Raw genomic sequence first — 15,488 nt, 5'->3', positions numbered from 1 at the left:
CGGCGAGAGGGAGTGAAAAGGGAGAGAGGCGGCGAGAGGGAGTGAAAAGGGAGAGAGGCGGAGAGAGGGGAGTGAAAAGGGAGAGAGGCGGAGAGAGGGGAGTGAAAAGGGAGAGAGGGGAGTGAAAAGGGAGAGAGGCGGAGAGAGGTTGACAGTTTATGACAAATAGTTAAACAATTTTGCATGTAATGGCTTATGCAAGGAACTAATGCCTAGATGTTTTGAGGGGTAAGACTATTCAACAGAGAACCATCTACTATATTTTGATCAACATGACGTGAGCAATTGATAATGTGGAAAAAAGCTGACACTTGTACATTATCAATTGCAATTTGTTCAAAGGAATAAGAAATTGCTTTAATGATGTGCACAAGTGACTAGATGATTTGGAATTTGTACAAGTAGTATCAAGAATTGCACTTTTGATCTAAGAAATGCACCAAAGTCACTGAGAAAACTGTAATCACTTTCCCAGTGGAATACAACCTAACAGACAAGAAGCCATTCTTTACAAAACAGTATGAATACAAACAATGGCAGGGCTGATTTGTGATGAAGAGGGTATGGGCCATTAACAAAGCCATCACCTACAGAGAGATGAACCTGGAGAAGAGTCCCCTAAGCAAGCTGGTCATTGTGCTCTGTTCACAAACATAAACACACCCCACAGAGCCCCTGGACAACAGCACAATTAGACCCAACCAAATCATGAGAAAACAAAAAGATAATTACTTGACACATTGGAAAGAATTAACAAAAAAACAGAGAAAACTAGAATGCTATTTGGCCCTAAACAGAGAGTACACAGTGGCAGAATACCTGACCACTGTGACTGACCCAAACTTAAGGAAAGCTTTGACTATGTACAGACTCAGTGAGCATAAATGTCAAATGTGCGATTTCATGAACTGGTACATACAAGAAAACCAGGTTTTAAAGTTCTGTTCAATAGCCATCCCATCATTACAAAACATTTGAAAGGCTAAGTCTATCATCTCCTGAGAAGTGGTAACTATTCACATGAACTTTTCAAAGAGGCTTGGTGCTCCCTGGTGGCTGAACCCGAGATCAATGAGAGATCTTGTCAGAAAAATGACAGAGTCCCACTTCTCTGTCATTGCACAAACTAGAGAGGGGGAAAAAATGTGTGAAAATCAATACAGATAATCCTTTAAAATGTGGGACATCTAGCCCATCGGGAAGTATTTTTAATCATTATTTGAATATTTCGGCAATTGGTCGAAAAAGTGACAGAGTGCCACCTCCGTGCACCTGGTATTATTTTGGGTTACCAGGCACGATTTTCAAAAGTGTCTTAAATGCTTTTTAGGGGGCATACAGACATACATGCCCGCTATGGGAACCCCATACTACGGCCCCAAGTCAATGGGGGCCGGCCTGAGGGATTTATGGAGGTTTAAAAAAGATTCTGGCCTGATCATCCGTGCACCTGGTATTATTTTGGGTTACCAGGCACAATTTTCAAAAGTGTCTTAAATGAAATTCAGGGGACATACAGACATACATGCCCACTATGGGAACACCATACTACGGCCCCAAGTCAATGGGGGCCGGCCTGAGGGATTTATGGAGGTTTTAAAAAATGTCTGTCCTGATCCATCCGTGCACCTGGTATTATTTTGGGTTACCAGGCACAATTTTTTTAAATTAGCAAAACACTGTATTTAACCCACTGTAAATCAATCATTTTGTAACATAAAGGCTTGAAACTCAGGATTATGTAAAAAGGGGTCCCAGTGAGGAAATGTGTTTAATTGTAGCTTCCCTTGACAACAAGAAGTGTCTTACATTAACTTTCAAAGGAGGTGGGTGCCCCCTGGTGGCTGAACCCGAGATCAATTAGAGTTCTTTTCAGAAAAACGACAGAGTCCCACTTCTCTGTCATTGCACAAACTAGAGAGGGGGAAAAAAGTGTGTGAAAATGAATCAAATAAATATGCATCAGACTTAATAAACTGCTATCTTGAAATGTTGAAAATGTTGACAGAGAGTGCGCCCCAGTCGGCTGAACCCGGGTGGGGGGGTTCCCCCTTAGCAAGCAATGGACCCCAGCAACCCAATGAAGCCATTAAGAACCATATTCAAAAATACACCTGGTAACCTGTTCAATCACCAGGCGCACGGCTCAACAAAGTTGAGTGTGAACTTCTGTGTGGACTTAGAATATTTTTGGCTGGAAAAAAAATATATATAAATAAAATAAAGTTGCAGCTGTCTTTGATATGCTCAAAACGAACTAACTGCTATCTTGAAATGTTGAAAAAGTGTTTTTAAACAGGCATCCTATCATTTGAAAATTAGTTGAAAGGCTAAGGGAATCATCTCCTGAGAGGAGGTTGGAGATGATTCTCTTAGCCTTTCAACTAATTTGCAAATGCCTATTTTAAAAGGATGGCCATTTAAAAACACTTTTTCAACATTTCAAGATAGCAGTTAGTTCAGTTTGATGTAAAAAAAAAAAAGACAGCTGCAACTTTATTTTATTCATTTTCACATGTTTTTGGTAAAAAAAATATTTTTGAAAATGAGTAAAATAAAGATGCAGCTATCTTTATTTACATCAAACTAAACTAACTGCTATCTTGAAATGTTGAAAAAGTGTTTTTAAATAATCCAGGCTGATCCCTCACCTTGATCACCTCTGGAGTTGAGGTTAATTAACCTGTCTAAACACATTAGCATAAGACGCCATCTTTTCTTTGTCCACCAACACCAGTAGCTATCACCAATTCGGCTAAACTAAGATATTGATAGCCACTAACCAAGAAAAAACCTCATCAGATGACAGTCTGATAACATATTTATGGTATAGGATAGGTTTTGTTAGAAAAATGTGCATATTTCAGGTAGATATCATAGTTTACAATTGCACCCACCGTCACAAATGGACTAGAATAAATACATAGAGCAACGTGTTTACCTAATTACTAATCATCAAACATTTCGTAAAAATACACAGCATACACTAATCGAAAGACACAGATCCTGTGAATACAGACAATATTTCAGATTTTCTAAGTGTCTTACAGCGAAAACACAATAAATCGTTATATTAGCATACCACATATGCAAACGTTACCAGAGCATTGATTCTAGCCAAAGAGAGCGATAACGTAAACATCGCCAAAATATATTAATTTTTTCACTAACCTTCTCAGAATTCTTCAGATGACACTCCTGTAACATCACATTACAACATACATATACAGTTTGTTCGAAAATGTGCATATTTAGCCACCAAAATCATGGTTAGACAATGACAAAAGTTGCCCAGCTGGTCAGACAATGTCGTGCGCCATATTAGACAGTGATCTAGTCGTATACATAAATACTCATAAACGTGACTAAAAAATATAGGGTGGACAGCGATTGATAGACAATTTAATTCTTAATACAATCGCTGATTTACATTTTTTAAATTATCCTTACTTTTCAATACAGTTTGCGCCAAGCGAAGCTACGTCTAACAAGATGGCGTCATAAGCGATTAACATTTTTCGACAGAAACACGATTTATCATAATAAATTGTTCCTACTTTGAGCTGTTCTTCCATCAGAATCTTGGGCAAAGAATCCTTTCTTGGGTCTAATCGTCTTTTGGTCGAAAGCTGTCCTCTTGCCATGTGGAAATGCCCGCTGCGTTCGGCATGAACTGGAAACGTGCCCGGCGCTTCAAAGTGTCTCAGAAATAAATGTCCCAAAATCGCACTAAACGGATATAAATTGCTATAAAACGGTTTAAATTAACTACCTTATGATGTTTTTAACTCCTATAACGAGTAAAAATATGACCGGAGAAATATTACTGGCTACACTAATGCTTGGAAAAAGAGCAGGTCGGTGTCCGGCGCATCTGGAAAAGAGTTCCTACCTACACGTTTTTTTGATTTATAGTGGCTGTGATTGCGCAATCGATACCATTCAAAGCGTCATCACGTAAAGGCATCCAGGGGAAGACGTAAGCAGTGTCCGTATCCTCATAGCAATAACAGTGGCCTTTAAACTGACTCCAGATCAGGGGCCAAAATGTGTGAAATCTGACTCCATGTCAGGGAAATTGCTGTAGAATGAGTTCTGTTCCACTCAGAGACAAAATTTCAACGGCTATAGAAACTAGAGACTGTTTTCTATCCAATAATAATAATAATATGCATATTGTACGAGCAAGAATTTAGTAGGAAGCCGTTTAAAAATTACACTATTTCCAGAAATAGTGACAACAGCACCCCCTAGCCTCAACAGGTTAACAGCCGAGGTAATTTTTATGATGAAAATGAAAAAATAAAAAAAAATGAATAATATAAATAAAATGAAGATGCAGCTGTCTTTGAAATGATCAAACTGAACACACTGCTATCTTGAAATGTTGAAAAGGTGTTTTTAAATAGCTAGGGCTAATACCCTACCTGAGCGAAAAACTGGCACTTTAAAGCAGTCTAATTTTGTCAAAAATGATAAAAATTTCAACTCACAGGTACATTAATAGACCAAACACAAACATCTGTCATCTCGAAATGTCCTAAAAAGGTTCTAAACGGGCCCCCTGGGTCTACACCTGGAGAGCAGATGGGCACATCTGCACCAGAGCTGAAATTTCACCTGGAGAGCAAATACTTCAACTGACAGACAGACATTCCCTATTCCCTATATAATACTCTACTGTAGACCAGGGCCCTATTCCCTTTATAATCCTCTACTTTAGACCAGGGCCCTATTCCCTATACAATACTCTACTTTAGACCAGGGCCCTATTCCCTATATAATACTCTACTGTAGACCAGGGCCCTATTCCCTATATAATACTCTACTTTAGACCAGGGCCCTATTCCCTATATAATCCTCTACTGTAGACCAGGGCCCTATTCCCTATATAATACTCTACTTTAGACCAGAGCCCTATTTCCTATATAATACTCTACTTTAGACCAGGGACCTATTCCCTATATAATCCTCTACTTTAGACCAGGGCCCTATTCCCTATATAATCCTCTACTTTAGACCAGGGCCCCATTCCCTATATAATACTCTACTTTAGACCAGGGCCCTATTCCCTATATAATACTCTACTTTAGACCAGGGCCCAATTCCCTATATAATACTCTACTGTAGACCAGGGCCCTATTCCCTATATAATACTCTACTGTAGACCAGGGCCCTATTCCCTATATAATACTCTACTTTAGACCAGAGCCCTATTCCCTATATAATACTCTACTGTAGACCAGGGCCATATTCCCTATATAATACTCTACTTTAGACCAGGGCCATATTCCCTATATAATACTGTACTGTAGACCAGGGCCCTATTCCCTATATTATACTCTACTGTAGACCAGGGCCCTATTCCCTATATAATACTCTACTTTAGACCAGGGCCCTATTCCCTATATAATACTCTACTGTAGAACAGGGCCCTATTCCCTATATAATACTCTACTTTAGGCCAGGGCCCTATTCCCTATATAATTATCTACTGTAGACCAGGGCCCTATTCCCTATATAATACTTTACTTTAGACCAGAGAACTGGAACCGCATCGGTGAAAGAGCCATTCATCTGGCTCTCTGATTTGCATACTGCTACTAGTGCTTGTTGAGCTCAGAACAACGTTTTTCTACAGATAAGTTACAACATCATTATCTAAAGGGGGTGAATCCTCACTGCAGAAACAATAAATAGTGTGGAGAGCGGGTCAATCTGGTCCACGAGGATTTATTTCATGCTTAAAAACGAATTCTTCATTTTTTACGCGCATTTCACGATCTGACTTAATGGTAGCCTACCTTTTGGCTTTTACATTGAATATTTGCAATTTTTTTCATTGTTCTAGATTTATTTTAAGCATTTTAAAGGTAGATCCGTTTATGAGCCAAATGAACCCGCTCTTTTACTTGAACGGAGCCAAATGTGCCGGCTCACCGAATAGACTCAGAAAGCCCATCACTACTACAGCGGAGAGGTTAGATCCAAACAGAGCACCACAATCAACAGGCGCGCTCAACAGGCAGGCGGTTAGGGCGTTGGGATTTGACTGTCACAGGGACCAACTAATAAGAGGTTATAATTCATTGGAATTGTTGTGATTGTATGTTTGTCTGTACAGTTATGGCTGTCCTGTTATTATTTTGTGTCTTGATCAATAATGAGTAGCTAAACCATATCGACTTTTGGACACTGATGCGCAGGAGAACCCCTAGCTGTCAATCAAGCAGGCGCCGGTGAACGGATTATGACGCTCAAGCGTTCCAAATGACGCAACAATACAGTTCCAGAACAGAGAAAGTTAATGCCGAAGATGTTGTTCGGTTCCACACTAAAACTGCTGTTTGACAAGTGTGATTTGAGGTGAGTCAAATATTTACAAAAGATTACAATACATTAACCATCCGCTAGCCTACTTAACCTATAATTCTGTCATGGTAAGATAACACATGTGAAAGTGAACGTTAATGTATTTGAAATATTTTTTTATGCCATTATCTAGCTAGCCTTATAAAATACAATTATTAATTATGGAATTGTTTTTTTCTGTTGCTATCAATCAATCCATCTGTATTTACTCTTCTGTCTGTTTGTCTTGTTGACTTATCTGACTGTCTGTCTGTGTACAGTCTAGCCAGCATATGCCAGAAAGGTTCTTTCACATAGGCTCATATTCACAAAGTCTCATAGAAGGAGTGGTGATCAATAATCCGTTTTGTCTTTTAAATCAAACTGAATACGTTTTGATGGACAGGAGGGGACCTGATCCTAGATCAGCACTCCTACCCTGAAACACTTTGTGAACACAATCCAGGTGTACTGTGATTATGAAGTTGTGATGAGGTATTATTATATTAGTCGGGCTGATGCATGATGGGTTGTAGGCTAGAGCTTGAGTACTGTAGTCTGAAGGCTGTTTCTGAATTCACTGACCTGGTGAGTAAATGTTGTGTACAATGGCGCCATCTAGTGACAGAAACATAGAAACACACATTGTTGCTGAACGAAGGCATCTCTTTATTTTCCAGAAATAAAACTTGTAGACCTTTCCTGCAGTCTCTGAGGAGATGGACACCTCTTCTTCTTCTGGACGATCTCCGTCTCCTACTGGGACTGTCTTCTTACCCCCTCCTATCATGTGGAACAGTCTGTAAGTCATTCATCACATAACCTAGCTCTGGTCCAGGGCATTATGTGCGGCTTGCTGAAGGAAGGCTCAGTGTCTGCAAGCTGTACTTAACGCCCTGGACCAGAGCTACACATTACCCACCTCTGGCCATCATGGACAGTCAACTCATCACATTCACGTACTGTAAGTCACAGTTGAGTGAGTTGTGTGATTAAAGGCAGTTTAATTGAGCAGAAGTTTCATTATTATTGTAATATTGTAGTAAATTGTCTGAGTTCACTTCCTAAATAATGTGTTGACATTCCTTTGCACCCAGCTACAAGCAGGCAGAGATGGAGGTTCAGTTCCTGAGGGAAGAGAAGAAGACCTGTACAGAGAAGGAAGCCCACATGCTTGAGTTGAGGGGGAAGGATCGAACGATCCGAAATCAGAAGAAGGAGATGGACAGACTTCAAGTGTGCCTCTGGGAGGAGAAAAAGAAGAAAAGGAATGGTGGAACGGAGAAGGACGAGATGATTGAACAACTACAGTCTGAGACAGACCATCTCAGAGCCCTTTTGAAAGATGAAAGGAGGAGAAGAAGAGTAGAAAGGGGTATTATGAAAGAGTGGAAGGCTGAGATCCTGAGACTGAGGGAGGCAGAGAGCCACAGGGAGGCAGAGAGCCAGAGGGAGGCAGAGAGCCACAGGGAGGCAGAGAGCCACAGGGAGGCAGAGAGACAGAGAGAACCAGAGAGAAGCAGCGAGACAGAGAGAAGCAGAGAGGCAGAGAGAGCCACAGAATGGGAGAACCAGAGACAAATGCAGGAAGTCAACAGACTCAAACAACTGCTGGAGCTGCTGATGGTGGACCTACAACTGGCCCACGTAAGACATGTCATTGTTATTATTAAAAGGCAGTGTATATTCACCCGGCTGAAAATGAATGGCAGCAGTATGCTAACCCAATGTTAACTTTTATGCCTTTCCTAAACGTTAACCCTTACCTTAACCTCACTGAAACTATACCTAACCTTTACCATAACCCAACCCTAGGTCCTAAACCTAACCTTCATTTATCTCAACCCCTACGCCTTTCTTCTGCCGGTTGAATATCCACTTCCTTATTAACGTCATTACTGTTGTTGTTGTTGACAACTGTATCTGTGCAGGTTGTAAATAATTGCATTAGTGAAACATCATTTGTAGGAGTAATTTCTACAAGCATAAACATCAGAGGCAACATTAAATTGCAACGGGAATTTCTCAAACCCCTAACTGAATGGGCAAGCTAGTTGTGTGTTTGTATTTGTACACATTTTGGACATAATTGATTCCATAAAATGTCTCATAATTTTTTCAAACCATGTCAATACATTAATTGACAATGAATTGTCCAGATGAATTGATCAAAATGACCCTGCTATTGATGTTGTTCAGTGTTTGATTCAATTACCTAGGTCTAAGTTGTATTTCTATGTATCATTCTCTGCAAATGCTTTGAAAGTATGTTTTGGTCATAGATTATCACTAATTTAACCTTTTAAATTTAAGCAAGAGATAGAGAGATTGAGGCTATGGCAGAAAGTCATGGAGGATCAGCGACCAAGACTGGCCTGGAACAACAAACCTATTGAGACAGAAAGAGAGAGGGAAAAAGAGAAAGAAAGGGAGATGGAAAGGGAGAGAAAAGCAGAATTGGAAAGACAAGAAATGAAGAAGAAAGTGAAACAGGCAGAAGAAACGATAAAAGTGTTAGAACGAGAGATTGAGAGATTGAAAGAGACTGAAAAGGAAATCATATTTGAAAGAGAAAGAGACATGCGTATTGCAGAGAATGAGAAAGTCAAACTGGTTAACGAAAAGGTGAAAGAGTTAGAGAGAGAGGTTGAGAGACTGAAAGAAGATATGACAACAAAAGAGATTCAATACAAAATCAAATTTGAAAGAGCGAAAGAAGCGTATAGAAGACAGAATGAGAGAGTGAAACAGGTTAACCAAAATGTACTAGTGTTAGACAGAGAGGTTGCGAGAATGAAAGAAGAGATTAGATTGAAAGACGAGACTGAACTAGAGAGAACATTTGATAGAGACAGAGAGAGAGAAAATGATTGGAGACGAAGTGAAGAGGAGATGAAAAATAGAGTGGAGAGAGAGACGGAGATGGAGACAGCCCTCATCAATGACAAAAAGACGTCTGAATTGGAGGAAGTCTTCAAGAAAATCAAGGAACAGCTGAAAGAATTAGAAAATATGGAAACAGACAAATATAAATGGAAACAGAACCAAATGGACATGGAGGAGAAGATGGAGGGTGAGAACAACAAACAGAAAGAGGTAGAAAGAAAGAGAATGGAGAAAATACCAAAACAGAGACAACAAGAAGATGAGAAGAAGAAGGAGATGGAGAGAGAAGAAGAAGAGGAGAGACGCAAACAGAAGCACATAGAGATGGAAGAGGAAGAAAGAGGGAGTGAAAAAGAGAAACAGAGAGAGATCAAAAGGAAGAGAATGGAGAAGAGACAGAAAAATATGGAAAGAGAAGAAGAGAGACAGAGCGAGATTGAAAGAGAGAATGAAGAAGAACGATGTAAACAGAAGCAAATTGACATGGAGAAGGAGGAAAGAGAGAGGGAGAACAATACACAGAGAGAGATAGAAGAGATACACAGAGGACAACAACAAGAGGAGAGACAAAAACAAATGGAGAAGGAGAAAGAAAGGGAGAAAGACAATGAGAATCAGAGAGAGATGCAATTAAAAGATCGGCAACAGAAAGAGATGGAGAAAGAAAAGATGATCATGAGAGAGAGGGAGGAAGCAGGAAGAAGAAAGGAGGGGCAGAAAAATAGTTTGGGGGAAATTGAGGGACAGAATGAACTGGAGATAGAACAGGAGAGAGAGATGGAAGACAAGCATGAAGTGATTAAGGAAGCAGAGGAAGAGTACAGGGAAAGAGAAGAGAGAGCAAAGGAAGTAAGCATGAAGAAACATGTAGTAGTTAATGTTAAAGCAAAAGCACGGGAAGTCTTCAATAGACGTAAAGAGAGAAGGTTAGAAGTGTTGAAGGGGGAACGAGAACACAGAAAGAGGACAACAAATCAGGAGGGAGAAGGAGGAAAGACGGCTGGAGATGGAAAGAAAACAGGAGAGGGCAAGACAACAAGAGGAGCAGGATAAAAAACAAGAGATTGAAATTGCTAGACAGAAAGAAATGTTCAGACTAAGAGAGGAGGAGAGGCAGAGAGAGGAAGAGAGAGAGGAGGAGAGAAAGAGAGCCATTAAAGGCCATTTAGCTTTAATCAGAGAGAGAGAGATAATAGAGGCAAACAGAAGAGAGGAGATGGTGGAAGAGGAAAGAAGGGAATTCCTTGAAAATTACAAGAGGGGTGACTTAGAGGAGGAGGAGGAAAAGGAAGAAGACAAGGAGGACATTCTCCCACCTGATAAAAGTATCCGAAGGAGAGCTGTGGGCTGGATAAATAAGAAGTGGGAGAAGAGGAACCTCAAGAAGATCGAGAGAACCTATCAGAGAGAAGCTGAGGAGGGCTATAAGATCGTCCACATAGGTAAGACCTGTTTTCCCTCTGCTTATGACATCATCCTCTTTAGTCTCCTCTACACACATCAGTTACACACCAGTCATCATGTTGCATCATTGTTTCAATATAAAACTACTGTCTAAAGAATATGTTAGCTGACATGGCTAATTGAGTGACTGACTGACATAACAAGAAAAATACTGCTGATGTAACAACCACGTGTTTAAATGGTACATTGTGTCATCTACCAGTCTAACTCTCAAGACTAAGTAGAGACCCAGAAAGAGTTCCTAAAAAACACACACAAAAACGTGTTTTGGGGGGATCCGGGGACTACTAGTGGCCATGCGGCCCTAAGCGATCACATATGCCCTGGCACTATACAAAGAATAGGTGCCATTCGGGACTCATGTTCAACTTAGGGTCAGGTCAATTCGGGATGGGAATTATTGCACTTTATTGACAAATTCCATGCCTTGCTCAACTGAAAAGAGTAAAGAATCATTGAGATTAAATTGTGTTTTCTATTCTTCATTCCCTGTGTCCATTACATTTAAGTTGATACCAGATCCCTAAGTTGAATGTGAACTCTACTTCTTCTCCCCTACCAGCCATCCCTGGACACACAAGGCTAACAGCCACCATGACACGGGCAGAGAGAGAGAGGGAGAAGAGGAAGGAGCTGCTGAAGGCTGAGAAGAGAAGGAAGAAGATGGAGGATTTTAATAAGCAGTGGAGAGAGCAGTCCCTGCTTAAAAAACAAACTCATCAGAAACTGAAGGAGGAGAGGGGGAAGATGAAGGGACATTACCTGGAGCAGATGAATCTGGAGGCTGATGCTCAAATCAACACCCGGTGTCTAACCACCCAACACAGCCACGATTATCTGGAGACAACACAGCCCACTGGATCTGGAGATGGCCACCAGGAAAGGCCAAGGAGGCAACAGGCATGGGCAGAGATCCAGGAGGGGAGTTCAGAGAACCAGCAGGAGTGGCCAGAGAACCAACAGGGGGGGGCCAGACAGCCAGCAGCTAGAAGCTCCAGAAGAGGCTGAAACATCAGAGCCAACCTCCAAGAACAAGAAAAGGCCAGGCATCTGGAAGAGAATTAAGATGGGGTAAAGAATGTTTAAACATCTATTCATGTTTTACACTGTTAATATATATGTTGTCACTTTAAAAAGTGACATTATCCAAATGTGAGGGTTTAGTGTACATGCAACACACATGTAAATATATAGATACTTACCTGTCTCTGATGTCTTACAGCATTCCTGACGTGCTGTCTGCCTAGAGCTGGAACTCGAAGAAGCCACAGTTCCACTGAGGTTACATTGGTCATTAAAAGTGTCGCCCAATAATTCCTCCTCCTCTTTAAGTCATCAAGCCACATTTCCTCCACAAAACATGATCGTCTCCTCAAGCCAGCAAGTATCCTCTTTATCAGGCAACAAACCATCGAAGGTCAGTGACTCTCCTCCCCAGAGCAGAGGTTCTCATCTTTATCCTAATTAAATTCATCTCTGATCACCACCTCTACTGTCCTAGAAAATATCCCCAAATGGACATGGTTTAAACAGAAGTCCTCCCCTCAGACCAGTGGCTCCACAAACCAGAGGTTCTCATCTTTATCCTAATTAAATTCATCTCTGCTGTCATTTTTGTTATTAAAGTTTTACGTTTTAATAAAAGCATTACATTTAAAAAACAATATTGTTGTTACGGTGTGGATTGTTTTGTTATTTATTAGAATTGAAACATCCAGTAGTCATGGTAGATGTTAGACTTTCAATGAGACACCTAACATTCCATCAGTTTGCTACAATGTGTGACATGTTATATTAGAGAGGAGTCCTCTATACACATCTATTTTAGACCAGAGGAGAAATATCAGATTGAAATAGCTTCTCTAAGAATCTGAGGAGAGAGCAACAGTAGACGCATCGTTAGCTCTCCCACCTCCAGTTCAGTACTTGGGTCATTCCACCAGTTGAGTACCTTTTGGGGAGTGTAACTTTTATTTCACCTAATTCTAACATTCTGTCATAAAGAGCACATGTTCAACTTAATAAAACACATGTTTTCCCATCTCAAAAGTAAAAAAAAATACATACTATAGCAAGTGCCTATTAAGTGCCAAATAAAGTGACAGGGTTGACTGTAACAGAGTTGACTGTTTTCATTTAGAATCAACCATAGATGATGTGTTATAATTCACCCAGTGGTGATTGCAGCATGTACATCTTGGTGGGGAAAACTCCCCCCAAAATGTTTTATATGAATGCCAGCAAAGCCACTACACAACACAACACTAAACAATACATTAATTGCACTATAACTTTGACAAACGGTGCCCACAAACTGTTATGGTCGACATAAAGCTATCCCAACAGCAGAGCTTTCTTTTCAGCACTATGGAGTGAATCCTTTTTAAAAAAACATAGCTGATATGGCTGACTTGCTTAAACAAATGTGGTTTCTACTGACAATTGAGATGTACAAACTATGGCATAAGGGGACAACAAGTGGACTACAGGCAATCCGTAATTTTGATGAAGACATTAATGAGAGAGCTGGACGCAGTCAATATAACCGTTAGTTCAGCACTTTAGAAATGTTGATTATGGGCCGCTCTTACAGTATTCTCCCTGTACACCAAGTCATAACTCTATGTAAGCAGACTTTGAAAGCTCTTACAATATTTGATGATGACATTTCTCTAAAGGCTATAGTCTACATGTGCAGCACCAAGTCAGAGCAGTAGGCTAAATTATGAGAGGGGAAAGGGACCAAATTATTCGTGTGAGGCACATGGGCTATTAACACCTTACTACACAACATACACTTAGTATTACTTTCTTAGCTACAGTATACACATCTCCCTGGCATAGTACATCATTTATAGAGCAGCATCCAATACATTGTTGGACTCACCTTGTTGTGATGTGCTCACTTGAACAGGAAGGTGTCCCGGCTCTACCAGGGCCTTGAGGTGGTCTCCCACAGCTCTGCTGGTGGAGTGGTAAACACCACCCCCGGCTCTACCAGGGGGCTTGAGGTGGTCTCCCACAGCTCTGCTGGTGGAGTGGTAAACACCACCCCCGGCTCTACCAGGGGGCTTGAGGTGGTCTCCCACAGCTCTGCTTATGTCATGTTCTGTGGCCTTGCTGTTCCATTTCTTTACTGCCCCTGCAACACAGAAACAAACACATTTAGTCATATTATATAAAACACTCAAAGTAATGGATATGGAGCATCTATGGCCTCAGTTACACCTGGCACCTAAATGTGACTTCTGTCATCTGATCACTCCAAGCTGCATTAGGTTCAGATCTACCAGGATGGGCCTTTGACAGTCTGGATGCAGTCAGGCCACTGAATATAAATAAGCAATGTAAAGAGATGGGGTGAATGAGTGGGGAAAAGTACATTTGACACAAATTACCTTCATAATATCAAAGAACAAATGTGTGTGCCTGAGGAGAAATTAACTTTCCTACAGCCATAAGGGGTGAGAAATTACACATCCTTGGGACGTCCCTAGCCCGTTGAAGTTGACATTTAAAATGGTTAAGGTAGGGGTTACGGTTAGGGTTTAGGGTAGGGATGTCCCAAGGATCCCAGATAGCATTGACCGTTGTGCCTTCTTCTGTCTCTTTTACATAGCAGGTGATGGGTTCTGACTTCTGAACTTGAACATATGAAATATCCTTATTATGTGAAATTGAATGAAACAGTAATGTATGTTGATGCTAATACAATATTCCATGATGTTTCTATATGATAACAATAGAGTAATATATTTAATATGATGTACAATATTCCATGATGTTTCTATATGATAACAATAGAGTAATATATTTAATAAGATGTACAATATTACATGATGTTTCTATATGATAACAATAGCGTAATATATTTCATTTGCCATATACTATTTAACAGTTTCACTAATACATTTTTATTAACTTAATTATGATTCAACGTCAGTTCACCGTCTCACCTCATACTGTATTGGAGCAGCAGCAGCTGACTGCCCGGTTCAACATCAGTTCACCGTCTCACCTCATACTGTATTGGAGCAGCAGCAGCTGACTGCCCGGTTCAACATCAGTTCAACGTCTCACCTCATACTGAATTGGAGCAGCAGCAGCTGACTGCCCTGTTCAACGTCAGTTCACTGTCTCACCTCATACTGTATTGGAGCAGCAGCAGCTGACTGCCCGGTTCAACGTCAGTTCACAGTCTCACCTCATATTGTATTGGAGCAGCAGCAGCTGACTGCCCAGTTCAAAATCAGTTCAACGTCTCACCTCATACTGTATTGGAGCAGCAGCAGCTGACTGCCCGGTTCAACGTCAGTTAACCATCTCACCTCATACTGTATTGGAGCAGCAGCAGCTGACTGCCCGGTTCAACGTCAGTTCACCGTCTCACCTCATACTGTATTGGAGCAGCAGCAGCTGACTGCCTGGTTCAACATCAGTTCACCGTCTCACCTCATACTGTATTGGAGCAGCAGCAGCTGACTGCCCGGTTCAACATCAGTTCACCGTCTCACCTCATACTGTATTGGAGCAGCAGCAGCTGACTGCCCAGTTTAACATCAGTTCAACGTCTCACCTCATACTGTATTGGAGCAGCAGCAGCTGACTTGATCGTTGATGCTAATCAGCATGTTTGAATCTGAGAGTAAATAGAGCCGACTACAACTCTAAAAATGAAGGGTTCAACTGGAGTTGTTCTCAGATCCCCTAAGAACCATAGGGTTCTTGGTCAATGAAAAACAGCCCCAAAAGGTTCTTCAAAGAACTTGTTAGAAGGTGGGTTCATC

At 40.9% G+C, this 15,488-nt stretch overlaps 1 protein-coding gene, 2 long non-coding RNA genes and 1 pseudogene across 3 annotated transcripts; all 4 read left to right on the top strand.

Annotated features, from left to right (window-relative positions):
• The first annotated feature begins 2,571 nt into the window (after positions 1–2,571).
• On the top strand, positions 2,572–4,303 carry LOC120039796. The gene is made up of 2 exons (XR_005475501.1): positions 2,572–2,673; positions 4,264–4,303. It is a non-coding gene; the product is annotated as an uncharacterized LOC120039796 (long non-coding RNA).
• Positions 4,304–6,049: 1,746 nt separating this feature from the next.
• LOC120039795 lies at positions 6,050–7,590 on the top strand. Its single transcript, XR_005475500.1, has 3 exons — positions 6,050–6,366; positions 7,032–7,153; positions 7,449–7,590. It is a non-coding gene; the product is annotated as an uncharacterized LOC120039795 (long non-coding RNA).
• Positions 7,591–7,644: 54 nt separating this feature from the next.
• Positions 7,645–10,191, top strand: LOC120039797 (annotated as a pseudogene).
• A 214-nt stretch (positions 10,192–10,405) lies between these two features.
• Positions 10,406–12,188, top strand: LOC120039794 (coiled-coil domain-containing protein 34-like). Its single transcript, XM_038985174.1, has 2 exons — positions 10,406–10,679; positions 11,264–12,188. The coding sequence occupies exons 1-2, from the start codon at positions 10,454–10,456 to the stop codon at positions 11,707–11,709; spliced, it is 672 nt and encodes a 223-aa protein (XP_038841102.1). The 5' UTR covers positions 10,406–10,453; the 3' UTR covers positions 11,710–12,188.
• The last annotated feature ends 3,300 nt before the right edge of the window (positions 12,189–15,488 follow it).

Source organism: Salvelinus namaycush, unplaced genomic scaffold (genome assembly GCF_016432855.1).
Source record: "Salvelinus namaycush isolate Seneca unplaced genomic scaffold, SaNama_1.0 Scaffold30, whole genome shotgun sequence".
Lineage (NCBI taxonomy): Eukaryota > Metazoa > Chordata > Actinopteri > Salmoniformes > Salmonidae > Salvelinus > Salvelinus namaycush.
Note: the sequence above shows the minus strand (reverse complement) of the source record. Positions and strands in the feature narration are given on the sequence as shown.

Excerpts from the sequence above, each read along its gene's own strand:
- LOC120039794 (XM_038985174.1), top strand. The coding sequence starts at position 10,454 with ATGGTGGAAGAGGAAAGAAGGGAATTCCTTGAAAATTACAAGAGGGGT. Across the intron at positions 10,680-11,263 it reads CTATAAGATCGTCCACATAG|CCATCCCTGGACACACAAGG; the intron begins GTAAGACCTGTT and ends CTCCCCTACCAG.